The sequence below is a fragment of the Oryx dammah genome, unplaced genomic scaffold (assembly GCF_014754425.2).
Source record: "Oryx dammah isolate SB20612 unplaced genomic scaffold, SCBI_Odam_1.1 HiC_scaffold_5, whole genome shotgun sequence".
Taxonomy (NCBI): domain Eukaryota; kingdom Metazoa; phylum Chordata; class Mammalia; order Artiodactyla; family Bovidae; genus Oryx; species Oryx dammah.
This window is the reverse complement of record NW_024070189.1, coordinates 44001167-44021171: the sequence shown is the minus strand read 5'-3', so window position 1 is coordinate 44021171 and position 20005 is coordinate 44001167. Positions and strand designations below refer to the sequence as shown.

At 41.7% G+C, this 20005-nt stretch overlaps 1 protein-coding gene across 3 annotated transcripts; it reads left to right on the top strand.

Moving 5' to 3' along the window:
• On the top strand, positions 1-18400 carry CNOT8 (CCR4-NOT transcription complex subunit 8). Of its 3 annotated transcripts, none has more exons than XM_040241460.1 (7): positions 1-171; positions 8471-8652; positions 9781-9974; positions 13447-13608; positions 14313-14457; positions 15155-15265; positions 16897-18400. In XM_040241460.1, the coding sequence occupies exons 2-7, from the start codon at positions 8536-8538 to the stop codon at positions 17044-17046; spliced, it is 879 nt and encodes a 292-aa protein (XP_040097394.1). In that variant the 5' UTR covers positions 1-171; positions 8471-8535; the 3' UTR covers positions 17047-18400. The 3 variants fall into 3 exon arrangements, with proteins under 3 accessions (XP_040097394.1, XP_040097393.1, XP_040097395.1); XM_040241459.1 differs by lacking the exon at positions 1-171 and adding an exon at positions 327-495; XM_040241461.1 differs by lacking the exons at positions 1-171; positions 8471-8652; positions 9781-9974 and adding an exon at positions 11716-11755.
• Positions 18401-20005: the final 1605 nt, after the last annotated feature.

Here is a 20005-nt window from a genome sequence, read left to right as displayed (position 1 = left end):
ATTTGAGCTTGCGCGGAAGGCGAACCGAGATGGAGGAGCAGTGGTGGTGATGAAATGAACCAACACAACGAACCGCGCGAAGGCCGGAGGGGCCTGTATTCCGCGTGCGTCGCTCGAGGTCGCCCCGCCCTGCCGTTTGCGCGCTCGCGCGACGCTCCCGCGAGGCCACAGGTTGGGCGAACACGCACAGGATCGCCGGGGCGCGCAGAAAGGGAGGGGCGGGTGGAGTCAGACGCGCGCGCGCGCCAGGAGGGACGCGAAAGGAGCAGGCGAGTCGGGCGGATCGGATGGATAGAGCGGTGCGGCCAGGTTGTTTGGGGGCGGTGCGTGAAGCCGCTCTGGGCCCGAGGGCGCCCATCTCACTGGGCCGCTTGGTTCTAGGACCCGATCCGGGGCAGGGGGAGGAGAACACCGGGTCAAGGGCCACCGTCCCCGCTCCCGGGAAGTCCTCCCGCCAGCCCGTCTGACCGCGCTTTGCGGGTTCTGCCTATCAGGGTAAGCGGGTCCAGGCTTATCAGGGAGGAGGGTGAGATAAGAGAGTGTGGGAGGCCATCAGGGGCCTGCGGGAGGAAAGGGGGTGGGAGCGTGCGTGAGGGAAAGGGTATGAGAAGAGAAAGAGGCCCATCAAATAAAATGGTAGTCATGATAACCACCACTAGCACACGACAGTAATATTCTAGTGCTGTGTCCCGGAGCTTGAAGAGCACCTTGTGTGCTTCATTCTTTTAACCCCTACTGCAATCCTCCGAGATGTATGCCATCATTAAACCCATTTTAAAAGAAGGGAAAACTGAGGCAGGAGAGAGGTTAAGTAACTTAGGCAAAGCCCCATAGCTCCTTCGCGTCCTCGCTTCGAACTTAGGTATCTTTGGCCCTAAGGGGTGTAATTTAAGTATCTTTGTTTTACCAAAAAAAAAAAGTGGGGTTAGGAGGAGGAGAGGGGTGAGGGTGGTTTGCAGTGGGAAAGTGATCCAGAACAGGAGAGAAGGGTGAAGGAAGAAGGTGTAAGGCAGGGGACCTGAGTTTGGAACCTCGCGCGCCTCCCCCTTCTTGGTTCTTGCGGCCTCACAACTTTTCCTTGCTGTTCGGTGGCTTTCTGAACCAGAGCTGTTCGCTCTGGAGGAGCCAGGTCACAGGTCCGGGCCACAAGGGTAGTTTTTAAAACTGGGTTGAACTGCGGTTCGGTCCAGGGTGGTGTCTTGGGACACTGTTTGGCGGAGGCGGAGGACGTCGGCCCCCGCGGCCGGGATAGGGAGAACCCCCCTCCAGGAGGCTGCCATTTCTTCTGAAGTGCTGCTTACTTCCTTTTCCTTCTTAGCCGTGCGTTGCAAAGCCTTTGTCTTGTTCGCTAGAATGGGGAAGTCTTTTTTATTGTTTCCTTGGATTGAACTGCACACACAGCCTCAAACAAAACAAACCCAGAAAAACCAAAACATGCTTTTCCCAAGCAAGGTCTGGTTCTCTGGATTGCTTGCAGAGAAAGCTTTCTGTTGACTTTTTCTTGAGTTGCTCTTCAGAGCTTTTCTGAGTTAGTAAGAAGCTTTGTTTTGGAGAAGTTACACTGTAGATCATTGAGGGAGGATCGAGTTAGTAAGAAGCTTTGTTTTGGAGAAGTTACACTGTAGATCATTGAGGGACGATCTGCTCAGTTTGTTCTAGAGATAAGCACAGGGCAGACACCTCAGGAACTCCTGAGTGGCCTTACACAGTCTAGTACTGGCAAACAACAGGTATCAGGGCTTGTATTTTGCTTTCATATAGAGTGGAGTAGCTTCTGTGGGAGTCAGGTTTTCAAGTCAGCCTGAGGGGCAAACCTTGCGTGCAACCAAAATTATCATTAAAAATTCCTTCGGAAAGTGCAGAATTGGAAATGGCCGTTGTGTTTCTCAGTAAATCTAGCACAGTTGTTTCGCCTTCATTTTTTAAAAATAGATAATTTATTTATTTAGTTTTGGCTCAGCTGGATCTTCGTTGCTGTGGAGGCTTTTTGTCTAGTTGCGGAGACTGGGGGCTGCTCTCTAGCTGCAGTCTGTGAGCCTCTCATTGTGGTGGCTTCTCTTGTGGAGCACAGGCTCTAGGCGAGCCGGCTTCAGTACTTGTGGCACAGTGTTGCTCCGCAGCATGTGGAATCTTCCTGGATCAAGGATCAAACCTGCGTCCCCTGCATTGGCAGATGGATTCTTAACACTACTCTACTAGAGAAGTCTTCTCCCTCAGTTTGGAAACTTATTACAGTTTCTTTGGTTGTACTCCAGGTACAGTAATTAGGTTACCTTTAGGGGCTGTGTTGAACAGATACACACAGTTGAATGGCATAGAGTCATTCTACACTATGAGGTGCCCTGTGCTGTGTTGGCACTGAGAGGCTTAGGAAGAGGACTGATGACCATGGGGAAAAGTATGTTTATTGATCCCCATTTTGGGCTCATACTGGAGCTTATGCTCACTGAGTGGAAAGTGGCAGGCAGAATTGTTAGTTTTATTTATTATCATCATCATTATTTCCGTTGCTTTTGGCTGACAGTAGTAATTTACGCTAAATTAAATGTGTGTAACGGCCCTGGGATTTCTTTGGAAGGAATGATGCCAAAGCTGAAACTCCAGTACTTTGGCCACCTCATGCGAAGAGTTGACTCATTGGAAAAGACTCTGATGCTGGGAGGGATTGGGGGCAGGAGGAGAAGGGGACGACAGAGGATGAGATGGCTGGATGGCATCACCGACTTGATGGACGTGAGTCTGAGTGAACTCCGGGAGTTAGTGATGGACAGGGAGGCCTGGCGTGCTGCGATTCATGGGGTCGCAAAGAGTCGGACACGACTGAGCGACTGAACTGAACTGAACTGAACTGAATGTTCCTTTTCAGTTTTCGAGTGGCACTACATTTTGCTGCTTCCAAGCTATTGTTGGTTTCTGCATAGTTTTCCTAGATAAGGGTTTGGTGGAAGGATGTCTTAAATATTTTGCCAGTGGTCTGGTCTTGACTTCCTTCTTTGTCAGTGCTATGACAGTGATTATATATGCTTCCCAGCTGGCTCGGCGGTAAAAAAATCTGCCTACCAGTGCAGGAGATTCAGGAGACTTGGGTTCAGCCCCTGGGTCAGGAAGACCCCCTGGAGAAGGGAATGGTGACCACTCCATTCTTCTTACCTGGAAAATCGCACGGACAGGAGCCTTGTGGGCTACAACCACGGAGTCGAAGAGAGTCACACATGACCGAGCATACCCCCACACACATAACAATGGTTAGCTTTTAAAAAGAAGTAAAAAAAAAAAACTTAATTGTAGTTGATGTACAAAGTTAGATGTTACAGGTGTACAACAGTGATTCACAATTTTTAAGTGTTGTACTCCATTTCTAATTATAAAATATTGGCTATATATATTCCTTGTGTACAGTATATTGTTATAGCTTATTTTATACATAATAGTTTGTACTCCTCTTAATCTCCAGTCCCTGTATTATAAAAAGAATTTTCTTGGAAATGGAAGTCATAATACTACCTTTTAGAGTTAATGTCTTTAAATTTCAGCTTTCTTAGCTGTAAAATATAGAGAAAAATTATTGTTTAGTTGCTAAGTCATCTCCAACTCTTTGTGACCCCATGGACTGTAGCCCTTGAGGCTACTCGTCCTTGGGATTTCCCAGGCAAGAATACTGAAGTAGGTTGCTGTGTCCTTCACTGGGGGATCTTCCTGACCCAGGGATTAAACCTGAGTCTCCTGAATTGGTGGGTGGATTCTTTACCTCTGAGCCACCAGGGAAGCCTGTGGAGAATGATAGTACTGTAAAAGTTGTTGTGAGTTTTCTTCACTGTTACTTTGAAGCAAATCCCACATTTTATGTCCAGTCACTTACAACTATTTTGCATTATCTCTTAAAACGTGAGAACTTATTAAAAAAACACTATTAACTGCTATGTAACACCAAAAAAAAAAAAAAGAGTAAAGAAAACCTTGAAACCAAAAAAAATCAGACATTGTTCAGACTTCTGCTGCTGCTGCTAAGTCGCTTTACTCGTGTCCGAGGGATTCTCCAGGCAAAAACACTGGAATGGGTTGCCATTTCCTTCTCCAGTTCAGACTTCTACTTGTCTCAAAAATGTTAGAATTTTTTTTCCTATGAGTTGCTTAGAGCAGAGTTTAACTAAGGTCTGTATGTTTTGATTGATTGATAGATATCCTGAGAGTCTTTTACCTTTATTTCTTGTAATTTATTTGTTGAAAAAGCTGGATTCTCTAGTTTCCTGTAGAAGTTTCTGGATTTTGTTGGTTGAGTTTCTCTAGTGTCATTTAATGTGTTCCTGTGGCCTTATTTTCTGTATATTAGTAGTTAAATATAGAGACTTGGTCAGATTCAAGTTAAATTTTTTTTGCAAGACAATTTCATTGTGGTGATGTGTTTTGTTTTTGAGGCACATAATACTTGGTGGTCTTTTTGTGATGATTACAGCCATAGTGATTATTTAACATCTTTATTGAGATGTAATTTACATTACTATAAAAACACCCATTTTCATGTAAAATTCAGTGATTTTTTTTTTAAATTAAATTTTTTGAGTTGTGCAATAATCATTGTTGTGGAGTTTGGGAACATTTCTGTCTCCTCAATAAGATAAACCTCATTCCCATTTATATAACTCTTAGTCCCATTCTACCGTGTAATCTTTTCTGTCTTGATAGATTTTTTTTGCCTTTTCTAGATATTCCATATAAATGCCAGATGTTTAAATTCGTTGCTGCTACTGCTGTTGCTAAGTCACTTCAGTCGTGTCCGACTCTGTACAACCCCATAGACGGCAGCCCACCAGGCTCCCCTGTCCCTGGGATTCTCCAGGCAAGAACACTGGAGTGGCTTGCCGTTTCCTTCTCCAATGCATGAAAGTGAAAGTGAAGTCACTCAGTCGTGTCCGACTCCTAGCCACCCTGTAGACTGCAGCCTACCAGGCTCCTCCATCCATGGGATTTTCCAGGCAAGAGTGGAGTGGGGTCCGATTTTAAATTTGTTAGGAGTTACAAAATGGTGATAGTCTATGACTCCGTATTTATTTTTAGCTATACAGTCTCTAAAGAGAAACTTTCCTTCAACTATTTGGTTATTTGGGGTTATAGTTTATATAGGAAAGACAGGATACATGCTTTAAAAAATAAGTCCACTCACTCTCATTCTCTAATGGTGCTCAATGAAATGTATTTTCTTAGCTCATTATGAACTCTTAAAAAATTTTTATTTATTTATTTATTTCTTGGCTGTGCTGATTTTTCATTGTTGGGGCTTTTCTCTAGTTCCAGCGAGTGGGGGCTACTCTCTAGTTGTGGTGTGAGGGTTTCTCTTGTGGTACCTTCTTTTGTTGCGGAGATGGGCTCTAGGGCACAGGCTCAATAGTTGTGCATGGGTTTAGTTGCTCCGCAGCATGTGGGGTCTTCCCCGACCAGGAATCAAACCCGTGTCTCCTACGTTGGCAGGTGGATTCTTTACCACTGAGCCACCAGGGAAGACCCATTATGAACTCTTGGATTTAAATCTCTATCTGAGAAGTCATAATACATTTTAGTAATTATCCATAAAGATATTCAGATCGTATTTTGTTTGACCAGAGGGAACCTCTTCAGATTGTTCCCTGAGTTCTTTTGATAAAACATTAAGAATCGGCCTGCAATGCAGGAGACCTGAGTTCGATCCTTGGGTTAGGAAGATTCCTTGGAGGAGGGAATGGCTGCCCACTTCAGTGTTCTTGCCTGGAGCCTTGCATGGACAAGAGGAGCCTGGCGGGCTACAGTCCATGGAATCACAAAGAGTTGGATACAACTGAGATGAAGCAACTAACGCTTTGACATTAGAGCTTCTTAGCTCGGGAACCTTGTTCTAAGAGTTAAAATAATCTAATTGTCCTCTTTTTAAGCCTGATCTTTGTTGTTCGGAGGACAAAGACATTTTTTGCTTGAATTGCTTTTGTTTTGTTTTTATGTAAATATCTCACTAGCGATACCCACTTCCCCTAAAGTTGTTTTATGGTTGTGTTTGATGTGACGCCAAAAAGGAAGTGCATGAAGGGGTACTGATATAACATTAATGGGCATAGAAATGGTTTTATGCCCTATTGCAGGGGAACATCTTAAGCATGGTTTAGAATCTAAGGTTTTGGGCCCCAGCATTTTCTTTCTTTCTTTCTTTTGGCCACATTGCATGGCTTGTGGGATCTTAGTTCCTTGACCCGGGATCAAACCTGAGCCCCCCGCAGTGAGAGTGCTGAGTCCTAACCACTAGTCCACCAGAAAATTCCCCCCAGCATTTTCTTAATAATGGTCAAATATTGGAATTTACTCCACACTCTGTCTGAACTTCTGCCATTTTCTGATGTTCTTGATTAGTTCATTTGCACGCCTTTAATTTATGCCTGTTGTGTGTAGAATAAAAATGAGAAGAAATGAATTCTGCCTTTAAGAAGTGTTCACCCATATTTGTTAGGAACCTACCACAGAGTCTATTTAAGTTTCAGAGTGATTACAGAAAATCTACTATAGTTTCAGAGAAGCATCTGTCAAAGTATGGAGTAACTTGAATAAGTGGAATCTTCAGAGGTTGGTAGAGGTTCCCTGGTGGCTCAGATGGTAAAACGTCTGCCTACAATGCGGGAGACCCGGGTTTGATCCCTGGGTTGGGAAGATCTCCTGGAGAAGGAAATGGCAACCCACTCCAGTATTCTTGCCTGGAGAATCCCACAGACGGAGGAGCACGGTAGGCTACAGTCCATGGGGTTTCAAAAGAGTTGGACACGACTGAGTGAGCTTCATAGCTTCAGAGGTTGGTTACAGACGGTTTTTCAGAAGTGTCTCAGGGAAATGATAGCACGTGGAAATGCCAATTTTGTTTTCATCCACATTCTTATTTTTGCATCTGTCTAGCTATGGTGTTGATATAGTCATAGCTATATGACTGTAGCTACGCATCTGCCTATCTATAGTTATGTATGGGTGTGAAAGTTGAACCATAAAGAAGGTTGAGCACCGAAGAATTGATGCTTTTGAATTGTGGTGCTGGAGAAGACTCTTGAGAGTCCCTTGGACTGCAAGGAGATCAAACCAGTCAGTCCTAAAGGAAATCAACCCTGAATAGTCATTGGAAGGACTGATGCTGAAGCTGAAGCTCTGGTATGGTGAAGCTGAAGCTCCAATACTTTGGCTGTCTGATGCGAAGAGCTGATTCATTGGAAAAGAAAGACTCTGATGCTGGGAAAGATTGAAGGCAAAAGGAGAAGGGGGCTGCAGAAGATAAGAAGGTTAGATCACATCACTGACTCAGTGGTCATGAATCTGAGCAAACTCTGGAAGATAGTGAAGGACAGGGAAGCCTGGTGTGTGGCAGTCCATGAGGTCGCAGAGTCGGGCATGACTTGGCGACTAAATAACAACAACAGCATCTTGCAAGCAAAGATTCATTTTACTCTTTCTAGGAATTTTCCCTTGAATATATTCAGTGGAGCCCACTCTTATTGTGTTGAGGATCTGTGCGTGGGCTTGCTTTTTAAGTAAATACCCTTATGATAAGCTCCTTTTTGTCATTTTATAACCAGGCACATCATTTCTATAGTAATAGCATTACTCTTAAAACTGAACCAGGTTGAGTTTATCTTGTTGCCTCCCCAGTTTCCTCCCAGAATATACATTGTAAATCATGTTGCTTCTGGTTGAATTGTTTATGCCTCTATCTTCTCTGTTTTTATTGTTGAACTGCTGCTTAGCTTCTTATAATATTATATGGTGAAAAGTAGACATTAATAACTCAAATTCTGATTTTCATTGTAGTTGCTCAGATTAGCCCTTGGGATTTGTTTTTACAACTTAAATCTCTCACTTCTTGATCTTTTTGCCACTGGTTGTATTTGACTTTTTTTGATGGGGAAAAAGAATTTCCTTTTTTGGGGATTGGAGTGGCTATTCCCATGCCCATATCCGTCACAGTGTTAAGACTTCAGCGTAAGTGTTTAGGTCCACATTCTTTCAGGCTTTCAGAGATCCTGGTACATTTAAACTTCCTGAAGTGATTCCTTTAGAAATGTTTCCATGATTTGGTCTGTGTGCAGAGTGATCAGAGTGATGTGAAAGTCTTGTATAAGGACATATTTGTGTTCACACGGGATTATTTTAGTCTTCAGTTAGTCTGGAGAGGGCTCAAAAACTGGATTAGGGTAATAGCGTCATTTCTGTGCTAAAGGGCAGCTTAGGCAAAAGTTTTTTCATGTTTAAGTAATTTTATTTATTTTCTTCAAGTTTAAGAACTGAGGAATGGAGCCAAAGTATGTGTTTGTGTGTGTCTCTCCATTATATAAATTGGAGAATAAATACAGTAGTCTTAATGTTTTAGTTTAAGCTGATGATGTGATGGTATTGTTTTGATGTCTTTGTTTTGTTAACATCTTAATGCCAGTGTGTAAATTAATGTGATTTCAAAATATGTTTTTGAATGTAGATCAGATCAGCCATTGATTTGCCCTCCAACGTAGTCTGCTGAAAGCCCCTTCAAGTTTCTTCAGGATGCCTGCGGCACTTGTGGAGAACAGCCAGGTCATCTGTGAAGTCTGGGCCAGCAATCTGGAAGAAGAGATGAGGAAGATCCGAGAAATTGTGCTCAGTTACAGTTATATTGCCATGGTAAGGAGCTCTACTCTCTTTGACTCACCTTCTGAAATGGACTTAGGGAATATTTAATATGAGATTTTGAAAGAAATGATTACACTAAAGCCGTGGTAAATTAAACATGCTGGCAGGTTATGTTGATTTTATGAAACATCAAGGTAGCCTGTGTGTCTGAGAAGGATGTAACCTGCAAGATCTTAGATTACTGATGATGTTACTCTGTCTTTAAATAGAAGTTGTCTCAGCCCATAGGACACATGTGTTCCACAGGTATGGTGACTTTGACAGTGTTACAGCACTTAAGTAGTTGGCAGCATTTAAAAGTCAAGAGATCTTACTCAAATTCCAGATTTCTGATATATCTGGAAACAATGGGCATCATAGTGTCCACTTTCCTGTCCGGTGTTGAGTAGCTGGAGGGAGACATGCGTCCTAGTGAAATCAAGGCCCTCTTTTAGGGGAGGCGCGTACTCTTTAGTTTGCTCCAGTCTCCATTACTCATAACCCTTTTCATATTCTGTGTGCGTTACTCCTTTACTTTAACTGCCTGGAGTTTGCGACTCCTGCTGTGGAGAGTATAGAATTATGTCTTCAGGCTGGTATTCAGAACTCTCTCTCTGATCTTGTTCCAGGCTTTTTACTTTAAGCCAAGCTTGGCTCTTGATTATTGTTTTCTAATGGCTATCTCATGTTCCTGTATTTGTGTTTATTCATAGAGTTCTGTTCTCAACCTCGACTGTTCCTAGTTAATTGTATATGAACCTAGAATGGTGGGTTTTTTTTTTTTTTGCCACCCTGCCTGTCTTGTAGGATCTTAGTTTGCCAACCAGTGAAAGCGCTGAGTCCTAACCATTGTACCACCAGGGAATTCCCAAACTGAGAATGTTCTTAGTGGACCCAGAGTTAGTCAACTACTTCTGTTCGCATTCTGCTTAGATCTCCAAGTTGTTGTGTAAAGCTTCATGATTCTAGTGCTCCTTCTGCAGATTAATGAAATCAGTATTTTAAGGTGAATTTTTGTGCCTGAGCTTGGGGTTTGTCGTATAGCTTTTATAAATGGAGATAAAATTTTTTTTATGAATGATCAAGTCAGCATCCAGTGGTTTGTGAAACCTTGTGATGAGAGACTTTTTCCTTTCCTAGGACACAGAATTTCCAGGTGTTGTGGTACGACCCATTGGTGAATTTCGTAGTTCCATAGATTACCAGTATCAGCTTTTACGGTGCAATGTTGACCTTTTAAAAATCATCCAGCTGGGCCTTACATTCACAAATGAGAAGGGAGAATATCCTTCTGGAATCAACACCTGGCAGTTCAACTTCAAATTCAACCTTACGTAAGTGTCTGAGACACTTCTCAGTGTTATTCTTAGACTTTCTACATTTGTGCAGACTGTGACTTTAACTGATTTTATTAATTTTAAGTTTTGTTTCCCTCAAACCCAAGTAGGGGGTGGACAGAGTAGTCAGTCAGAAGATGGAGTAACAAATATCAGAAAGAACAGCCTTCCTTAAAGAACTCTTACAAGTTGACTATAAAAAGCTCAGTTAAAAATAGGCATAAGATTTGAATATATATTTTTCCAAAGAAGATTTAAAGATGGCCAATTAGCTTGTGAAAAGATGGCCACCGTCCTTAGTCATTAGAGAAATGCAAATCAAAACCATGAGATAGTAAATAAACTACTTCATACCCACTAGGCAGCTATAATCAAGAAGACATAATAGCAAATGTTGATGAGGGTGTGGAGAAATTAGAACTCTCATATATTGCTATTGGAAACATAAAATGGTGCAGCCTCTTTGGAAAACAGGCAGTTTCTCAAAAGGTGAAACATGGTGTTACCGTATGACCCAGCAATTGCACCTAAAAGATGAAATCATACATCAATGTAAAAACTTGTGAGTGTTCATAGCAGCATTATTCATCAAGGCCACAATGTAGAAACAGTCAGTCCAAATGTCCATGATCTGAGGAATGGCTCTATATGGTGTCTCCATGCCATGGAATGTTACTGGACTGTCCAGAGAGATAAAGTACTGACATGTGCTATACATGCACGAGCTTTGAAAACATCATGCTAAGGGAAAGAAGCCAGACACAAAAGATCACATATCCTATGATTCTGTTTATTGGAAATGTCCAAAATAGGTCCTTGAGAAAAGAGTGGTAGTTGTTCAGGGCGGATAGCGGGGAGGTAATGGGGAGTGAGTGCTTAATGGGTATGGGTTTCTTTTAGAGGTGATGAGGTGGCACCTGATTGACAGTGGTTATACAACTCTCTGAATATACTGTTGAATTGCACACTTTACATGAGGGCATTGTTCACTATGTGAATTATATCTTAGTAGGGCTGTGTAAAATGTAAAAGGGAAATCAGTTCCCCAATTAGGAGATCAGGGTTCTAATTGCAGTTCTGCCATTTCTTAGCTGGGCAAATTTGGGTCAGTTATTTTACCTTCTATAATTCAGTTTCCTTATCGGTAAATGGTGTTATTACCGTCTTTCATAATAGAAATGAAGTATAGAGAGTATGCTAATCAAGGGTGATTGAAACTGAAGCCTATCTGATAGTGGGCAGATTTTTATGCACTTTAGAAATAAGCTGTGGTAAAAACCACACAACATGAAATTTACCATCTTAACCATATTTAAGTATACAGTTGAGTAGTGTTAAGTGTATTTGTGTTGTGGTGAAGCACACCTCCAGAACTTTTTCATCTCGCAAATCTGAAACTGTATCCATTGAACAACAGCTCACCTTTTTCCTTTCCCCCAGCTCTTGGTAACCATCATTCTCCTTTGTTTCTATGAATTTGACTACTTTAGATATTTCATATAAGTGGAATCATACAGTATTTGTCTTTTTGTGACTGGCTTATTTTACTTAGCATAATGGTGCTGGAGAAGACTCTTGAGAGTCCCTTGGACAGCAAGGAGATCAAACCAGTCAATCCTAAAGGAAATCAACCCTGAATATTCATTGGAAGGACTGATGCTGAAGCTGAAGCTCCAATACTTTGGCCACCTGATGTGAAGAGCCGACTCATTGGAAAAGACCCTGATGCTGGGAAAGATTGAAGGCAAAAGGAGAAGAGGGCGGCAGAGGATGAGATGGTTGGATAGCATCACTGACTCAATGGACATGACTCTGAGCAAACTCCGGGAGAGAGTGAAGGACAGGGAAGCCTTGTGCGCTCAGTCCACGGGGTCGCAGAGTTGGACACCACTTAGCGACCGAACAGCAACGACAGATGTCCTTAAGGGCCGCCCATGTTGTCCTATGTGGCGGAATGGCCTCCTTTAGCTGAGTGATAGCCCGCTGTATGCATGTGCTGTGTATTGTTCGTCTGTTCACCCGCTGATGGACCTTTGGGTGGTTTGCACGTCTTGGCTGTTGTGAATAGTGGTGCTGTGAACATGGCTGTGCAGAGATCTATCACCTTGAGATACTGATTTTCTGTCCTTTGTATATATACCTAGAAGTGGCATTGCTGGATCACATCATAGTTCTTCTTCGAAGTTTTTGAGGAGGATGTAATTTTTAAGGGGAAAATTTGGGGAGATCATTGTTTTGTTCATTAAATGAGGTGGTGTTAGTGTATTTCCTGTTGGGCCCCAGTTCTTGAAAACTGCTTTGTTTAATTGGGACCAGGAGCATCTGATAGGTCAGGAATAATTTTTTGATTATTGTTCTGGAGTTTTCTTTGAGGTTCAGAGAATAATTTTAGGAGATGATTTGGATCTTTCCTTTAACTGTAGTTTTTGAGTCCTTAGCCAAAGCCTGTTATTTGTACAGTGATGACAGTTTAGTACACAGGAAAAATAAGGGTTATATTTATTGCGTGATTGGTGTTTGTATTTAAAATAGTGTTTATTTTAGTAAGAACAAGATTGTGATTCAGCATTGGTTTCAGTTTAGTGGAAAAAAATTGAGATTGTGGTGTTTTGGTTTCTAGCGTTCTGTCCTAAGTTTATGTGAAAAACAAAAGGCAAGCAGTGAAATCTAGTGGAAAAGGAGGAGAACACAAACCTTCATTTCTGTTATGTGGTATTATAAATATTCCTGTGTTTAGATTAATGGATCTTTACAGTGGAATACTATTTCAGAGCCACAAAGAATGTGTTATATCTGAGTGTTGGTCTGGAAAGATAGTCTGTGATATGTAGATACAGGGATGGAGGTGTGTCTGTGGGTAGAGAAAACAGGGTATGTAAACTGAGATGAGGGCTTCCCTCATAGCTCAGTCGGTAAAGACTCTGCCTGTAATGCAGGAGACCCAGGTTCGATTCCTGGGTCGGGAAGATATTCTGGAGAAGGAAATGGCAACCCACTCCCGTATTCTTGCCTGGAGAATCCTATGGACAGAGGAGCCTGTCAGGCTACAGTCTGTGGGGTCGCAAGAGTCAGACACGACTTAGCGACTAAACCAACCAACCAACCAACCAGAGATGAAAGAATTAAAACAGTCATTTCTATGTGGTAGCATTATAATAAAGTTATTTTTTCCACCTTCTGTTATTTTTAAATTTTTGCATTGATTGACTCTGCTTTTCTTTAAATGAGAAAATGTGGATCTTTCATAATGAATACACTTATTTTGCAGGGGAAAAAAATCCCATTTTTCTTTCTGTTACAGATAAGATTACTTTGTTTGCTAGAATACTGAAAGGAATGAGTTGATTTATTCTTAAAGTATGAAAGCAATTCAAGAATACTTGTTCTGTGATTTATATAGTGATGGTAATATTGTTGCCCACTCCTTTTACTATGCTAGGAGCTAAGAAATGAATGCCTTCTTTTTTAGAGAGGACATGTACTCTCAGGATTCCATAGATCTCCTCGCTAACTCAGGACTGCAGTTTCAGAAGCATGAAGAGGAAGGGATCGACACACTGCACTTTGCAGAGCTGCTTATGACATCCGGGGTGGTTCTCTGTGACAACGTCAAATGGCTCTCATTTCACAGGTCAGCCTCAGTGTTTCTCTTTTGCTTTGGGAGCAGGCAGTCGAATTCTTACATTACTTTTGCAGTCCTCTTGGCACTCTTGTTGTTCACTAGCAGTTATAAAGTTGAAATGATAACTATTGCTCACATTTCAGTTTTTCAAAAAACACTTTGGCACTCATGCTGGTTTATTTCACACAGTATTAGGCTGTGTCCTGTGGCTGTCAGGGGGCATATGCCAAGTGGAAAGATGGAGGGTGGGAAGGATAGAAGACTTGGTCACCTTTTCTTGTCATTTAAATGGCTGACCTGGAGTTTCCTGGGTACTCAAAAACCACATTCTCCTGGAGAGGTTTTTTTTTTTTTTCTGCCACACTGCGTTGCTTGTGGGATCTCAGTCCCCGACCAAGGATTGAACCCAGGCCACAGTGAAAGCTGCTAACCGCTAGACCACTAAGGAACTCTCTACTTTTCACTGCTTTTAAATTTTTGATGTGTAAAACCCACATTGATAAACCCTTGGATTCACTTACATATATCCCATATTAATCTGTTAGGTTGTCACTTAATGGAAAGTTCAGAGTATAGGATAATGTCGAGTCCTTTGGAAAACTGAAGTTCCTAACATGAGGTAGCACCATAAACTCTGAGAAATAGGCAGTTGAATGCTGGGGTCTGATAACTGCTGATAACTTTTACCTTACTGCCTCATTCTCTCCTTATAGTGGCTATGATTTCGGCTACATGGTAAAGTTGCTAACAGATTCTCGTTTGCCAGAAGAAGAACATGAATTCTTTCATATTCTGAATCTTTTCTTCCCATCCATTTATGATGTCAAATACCTGATGAAGAGTTGTAAAAATCTTAAGGTACACAGTATTTTTCTTAATATATAGTAACAACAACAAGAAAAAGATAAAAATGTAGATTTGTCATTTTGCTTTATTGCAGTTTGTTGAGCGCGTGTCCTTGAAATCCTGCCGGGTGCCAGTCTGGTGCTAGACAGGGTGCACGTAGAGTAGATTGGCACAGGGATTTGCGTGGTAACTGTCTTTGACCTGGGCATGCATGGAGCCTTCTACTTCTCTCACCCTAAGGCAGGCATTCCTCACTTAGGGCCCATGAACCTAGTGAAACAGTTGGAGACGTGAGGTATGTGTACAGTTTGTTAGCGATAGGGTTTGCAGTATACCAGACTCTCAGAGGAGTTTTAGCTCTAAACAATTTAAGAACTCTCTCCTCTAAAAATTGCTAATCTAAGAGGCTTCCATCTAGAATGGCACTGGCATTTACTCTTTCCCCAACCTTGTTTTCCAGCAGTGAGGACTTTCAGTGGCAGAGGCCTGACAAGATTAATACAGAAAAGAAAGGAGTGAAAAGTGGTGGAATATAAGACAGTGTATCATTTGGAGGGTTAAAAATGGGATAGTCTGGGGTGAGGCCTGTTAAGTAAATAGTTGACATAGTTGACTCCAGTAGAGCAGACAGACAGAGTTGACAGACATAGGTGACTCCAGTAGAGAAGCTGGGTCTGTAGTATTACATGTGTTTTCCTTCCATCTCCAGGGAGGTCTTCAGGAAGTTGCTGATCAGTTGGATTTGCAGAGAATTGGAAGGCAGCACCAGGCAGGCTCAGACTCACTGTTGACGGGAATGGCATTCTTCAGGATGAAAGAGGTAAGGCAAAAGGCTTTTTGGAAATTTATAGTTTCTCTTAGAAGTTGATGGCCACCTTGAAAGCAGGGTTTTTTTTGTGTGTGTGTGTTTGTTGTGCATATGTTAAACACACTGATTTGAGAGGCAAAGAAACATTTTGAAATGGAGGTTACTCAGCATGCTCAAGTCTAGAAGTGTACTTAGTGTTCCTTGCAGTGCTCATCCTTGCAATTATTTGCTTTTCTTCTGATTTCTGTAATGTGAACACATTTGTTAAACCACTCACTCATTTCATGCTGAGTTCTATTAATTATCAAATGTCCCAATCTGACGTCATACTCGGTGAAAAGCTGAAAGCTTTTCCTCTAAGATGAGGAACAAGACAAGGATACCCACTCTTGCCAACTTTTATTCAACATGGTTTTGGAAGTCCTAGCTGGAGCAGTTAGGCAAGAAAAAGAAATTCAAGGCATTCAAATCAGAAAGGAGGCAAACTGTCAGTATTTGCAGATGACTTACTATATATAGGAAACCACAAAGACTCTATCAAAAAACTTTCAGAACTAATAGATGAATCCAGTAAAATTGCAGGATAAAAAATTTAATATAAAAATCTTTTGTGTCTATACATTGATAGTGAACTATCAGAAAGAGAAATTATGAAAACAGCCTCATTTACATCAAAAAGAATAAAATGACCTTGGAATAAATTTTACCAAGGAGATGAAAGACCTGTACACTGAAAACTGTGAGACATTAATGAAAGAAACTGAAGACGACATAAGTCAATGGAAAGATATTCTGGGCTCATGGATTGGAAGAATTAATATTGTTAATTCATACTACCCAAAGCAGTGAATGTAATCCTGATCAAAATTCCAGTGGGGTATTTTTTCACAGAAATAGCACAAATAATCCTAAAATTTGTATGGAAGCATACAAGACCCCAAATAGCTAAAGCCATCTTGAGAAAGAAGAACAAAGCTGGCAACATCATGCTCCCAGTTTTGCCCTTTGGGGCACCCTTGGCAGTGTCTGGAGACATTTTCGGCTATCATAACCTGGGGAGTGGGGTTATGCTGCTGAATATCCCACAGTGCTACTGTACACTGGACCACCTCCTCAACCTCCAGCAGAGCGTTCTCCTGCCCAGGAGTGCCCAGAAGGGTGAGACACCTTGCTGTGTGTGCTTCATGTCCATTTTTGTAACAATCTATTACTGTGTTACCCATTTTATGGACTGGAATCTGTGCCTTAAGGAGCGTTGAAGTGACTTTACCACAGTCAGTCAGTCTGAGGCTAGAGCTCAAGCTTTTAACCATTGTGCTACCTGTTAAAGAGAAGGGATGAGAGAGGCCGTTGTACTAAAAGCAGCAACAGCAGCAGAGGGATCTTGGCAGTGAAAACTCATGGAAAGTATCAGTAGAAGTCTGTTTTGAAAGGGGAACCTGTATAGAGAGAAAGGAACATAAAACGACTATGCATAGGAGAGGTTTGGAGCCTTTCTTTATGAAGTTAGCTTCTAGTTGGCTAGATGTTCAAGGCCTTAAGAAAGCTGGGAGGTGCTGATGTGATAGTGTTGCGGCTTGGCCTGGTTCTTGGCCTGACTCTTGGCGTGGTTCTCACCAGGGGTTCTCTGTCCTGTTCTGCAGTTGTTTTTTGAGGACAGTATTGATGATGCCAAGTACTGTGGGCGGCTCTATGGCCTAGGCACGGGAGTGGCCCAGAAGCAGAATGAGGATATGGACTCTGCCCAGGAGAAGATGAGCATCCTGGCGATCATCAGCAACATGCAGCAGTGATGGTGGCGAGGCTCTGCAGGCTGGCCCGGCTCCAGAGTGGTGCTTCCTGTGCTGACCGTGTATACTCACCTTCCTCCCGAAGAGAAGATGCGCTTTTGAGCAAACTGTACCTACCATCTCTGTTTACAGACAGACTTTTGTTTTACTGAAGACAAAAGATGAGTTTATTTTAGATCCAGAAGAAGTTTGCTCTGAATTTGTAACGTCTTCCCTATTCCTCATCCCTAAGCCTCTCTTCTCCAGTTACCTCCTGCCACCAGCATCCATGGCTCCTTTGACACCTTTTAAAATCCAGGACAAGTCGGAAACTAGTAAAATGTATATAACTCTTACCTGTTGTCATTCTTTTTCTTTTAAATTTGTTGCTAATCTCTGAGGATGAAGACTTCTTGCTGTGAACCTCAGCTGAGCTGAGGGCTTCGAGCAAAAGTGGAACCAAGCGATGGGCTTGTGAAGTGGGTTATAGATGTTGAGCCTTTTCCTTTCTTTCCTTTCTTTTATTTTGACTTTTCTCAAGGACATTTGCTTTCCTCACACTTTGCTGGTCTTATGTATTATTATGTGGAAATGAATTAGTGCTGAAATACGAAGACCAGATAATGAAAACGTTCCTTAAAAACAAATTTCTACTGCATCTGTCTACGCATTATGTACAAGGAACTCCAGAATGGGTATTAAGTTAACCACTTAAATGTCTTCAAGTCTGTTCCATTGTGCCACTGAGATTAGCTATGACATATGCATCATTTGAAATCATTTTAAGTTTTCATTTCATAAAATATCTTGGAAATTACTGAGAGCAGGTTTTGGGTCGTAAGTCTGTTATATTTTCAGTAATGTGATTTCAGATGGTTGTCTCTGTTCTCCCACCTCTCTTCTCTGTTTTCTGTGCTTTTCCTTTTCAGCAAACTGAGAAGTTAGGGACATGGATTAATGTGAGTACAAGGAAGGTGAGTCTTTTAAAAAAAGTCACAGTGGTTACATGTAAACAGGGCAGTAAGGAATTTGGTTTATAGGGTTCTCTTGGAGTAGTATCCCATGCACAACTAGGGTAAGGAAGCTCAGGATTGTGAAATTTTTTTTTAACTAGTCATTTAAAAAGTATCCTTTTTTTTTTTTTTTGAATGACTACAGTATGGACAATTTCAAAAACCAAAAACTCCTTTGGAATAGTGGAAATGAAAACTGGTAACTCACTGAAGTGGATGAATAGTCTTGCATTTTAAAAGCTTATGGAAAACTCAATTTGAAATGATTAAAAAATGTCAAGTATTATAAGCTGGTATTTAAGATGCTTGTAAATATTATTTATGTTTTTAATTTTGTAAAATAAAGATTTCTTTTTAACCACTGGCATGAAGGTTTGGTCTTTCAAAGCTCTAGAAGATGGTTGTTGACATGGATGCAACTTGCCTCCACTTTCCACAAGTTGGCTTGCATACAAAATGTCTCATTCTGTAGAAAGCTCTTAATGAGCAACTGTGTAAACGGAATTGTCTCTTTACTTCATATGCTCTGCTGATTATTGGGCCTTACTTGGAAATTGGTTTTAATTCTGTTTCCTCGTGCTATTCCATTATATGTGGTGGATTCGCTTATTAATTACTGGACTTTTAGACAAATTGAAGTTCTAGATTTGGTTCAGGACTTTGTTTCCAGTTCTTCCTTTTGGCCCAACAATATGGGGCTGTAATAAGTCTCCCAAGTGGCTGTAGTGGTAAAGAATCTGCCTGCCAATGTGGGAGACATAAGAGGTGCTAGTTCAATCCCTGGTTGGGGACGATTCTCTGGAGTAGGAAATGGCAACCCATTCCAGTATTCTTGCCTGGGAAATCCCATGGACAGAGGAGCCTGGCGGGCTACAGTCCATGGGGTTGCAAACAGTTGGACACAGTAAGTCAGGTACAAGAGCAGAGCTAGTATTTTGACTGCAATATATATTTATCGTTGTAAGATTTGTGGTAAAGCAGCTTCAGTCAGTGGTTCTGAATCAGGGTGCTTTGGCATGCTGGTGACTATGAGCCCTACACAGATGTCCTAAAAAATTTGGATTAAAATAGGCATTTAGTTACTTATTGGGCTTTTGACTAAGATCAAGTATAAAATAGGCATTTATGTTTGCTACAGTTAAGAACAGGCTTACTGACATGGGGGTGTACTCATTGCATAGAGATAACTTTATATTTAAAGTGCTAAAGAAGGGGCACAGGTCTAGTAGAACTGGAAAGAACTTCACTTTGTATATAGGAGTGTGTAGGGCTGTCAGTGGTTATCCTTAGAAAGGGATGGTCCTGCAGAATATCCAAGAGAATACTAACTTGGGTGTGATTCAGCTCCCCCACGTACAGTCCCCCTTATCTGTGGGGGAAATGTTTCAAGACCCACAGTGGGTGCCTGAAACCATGGGTAGTACTGAGCCCTATAATGTATGATTTGTAATCTTCATATACTTATGGGTAGGTAGTATATTCAGTATGGATATGCTGGACAAAAGGATGATTCATGTTTTGGTGGGATGGACTGGGAGGGCTGTGAGATTTCTTCATGCTACTCAGAATGGCCACAGTTTAACTTATGAATTGTTTATTCCTAGAATTTCCCATCTAATATTTTTGGACTCTGTTGACTGGGGGTAACTGAAACTGTGGAAAGTCACATTGTGGCTGGGGGTGGAGGGGCTATTGTAATCCCAGTTATTGAATTTCTGTGGTTTGCTAAGGCAGTAAGGTTGACTACCACTCACAAGCCTTGGTTGTCAGCCAGTGCTAGTATGAAAGTGCTGGAATCCTTTAAGTCCAAGCTATTAATGAGCATTTTTTCAGTTTCCCAGCTTATTCAGTGGGTAAGTCTGAATTATGCACCTACTAGATACTAGACATTGTAAATACATGCTAGGGATAAAGTAGGAAATGGAAAACAATCTATCCTCATTGGAGTTTACAATCTACCTGTGTTGCCA

Excerpts from the sequence above, each read along its gene's own strand:
- CNOT8 (XM_040241460.1), top strand. The coding sequence starts at position 8,536 with ATGCCTGCGGCACTTGTGGAGAACAGCCAGGTCATCTGTGAAGTCTGG. Across the intron at positions 14,458-15,154 it reads AGAGTTGTAAAAATCTTAAG|GGAGGTCTTCAGGAAGTTGC; the intron begins GTACACAGTATT and ends TTCCATCTCCAG. Across the intron at positions 15,266-16,896 it reads CATTCTTCAGGATGAAAGAG|TTGTTTTTTGAGGACAGTAT; the intron begins GTAAGGCAAAAG and ends CCTGTTCTGCAG.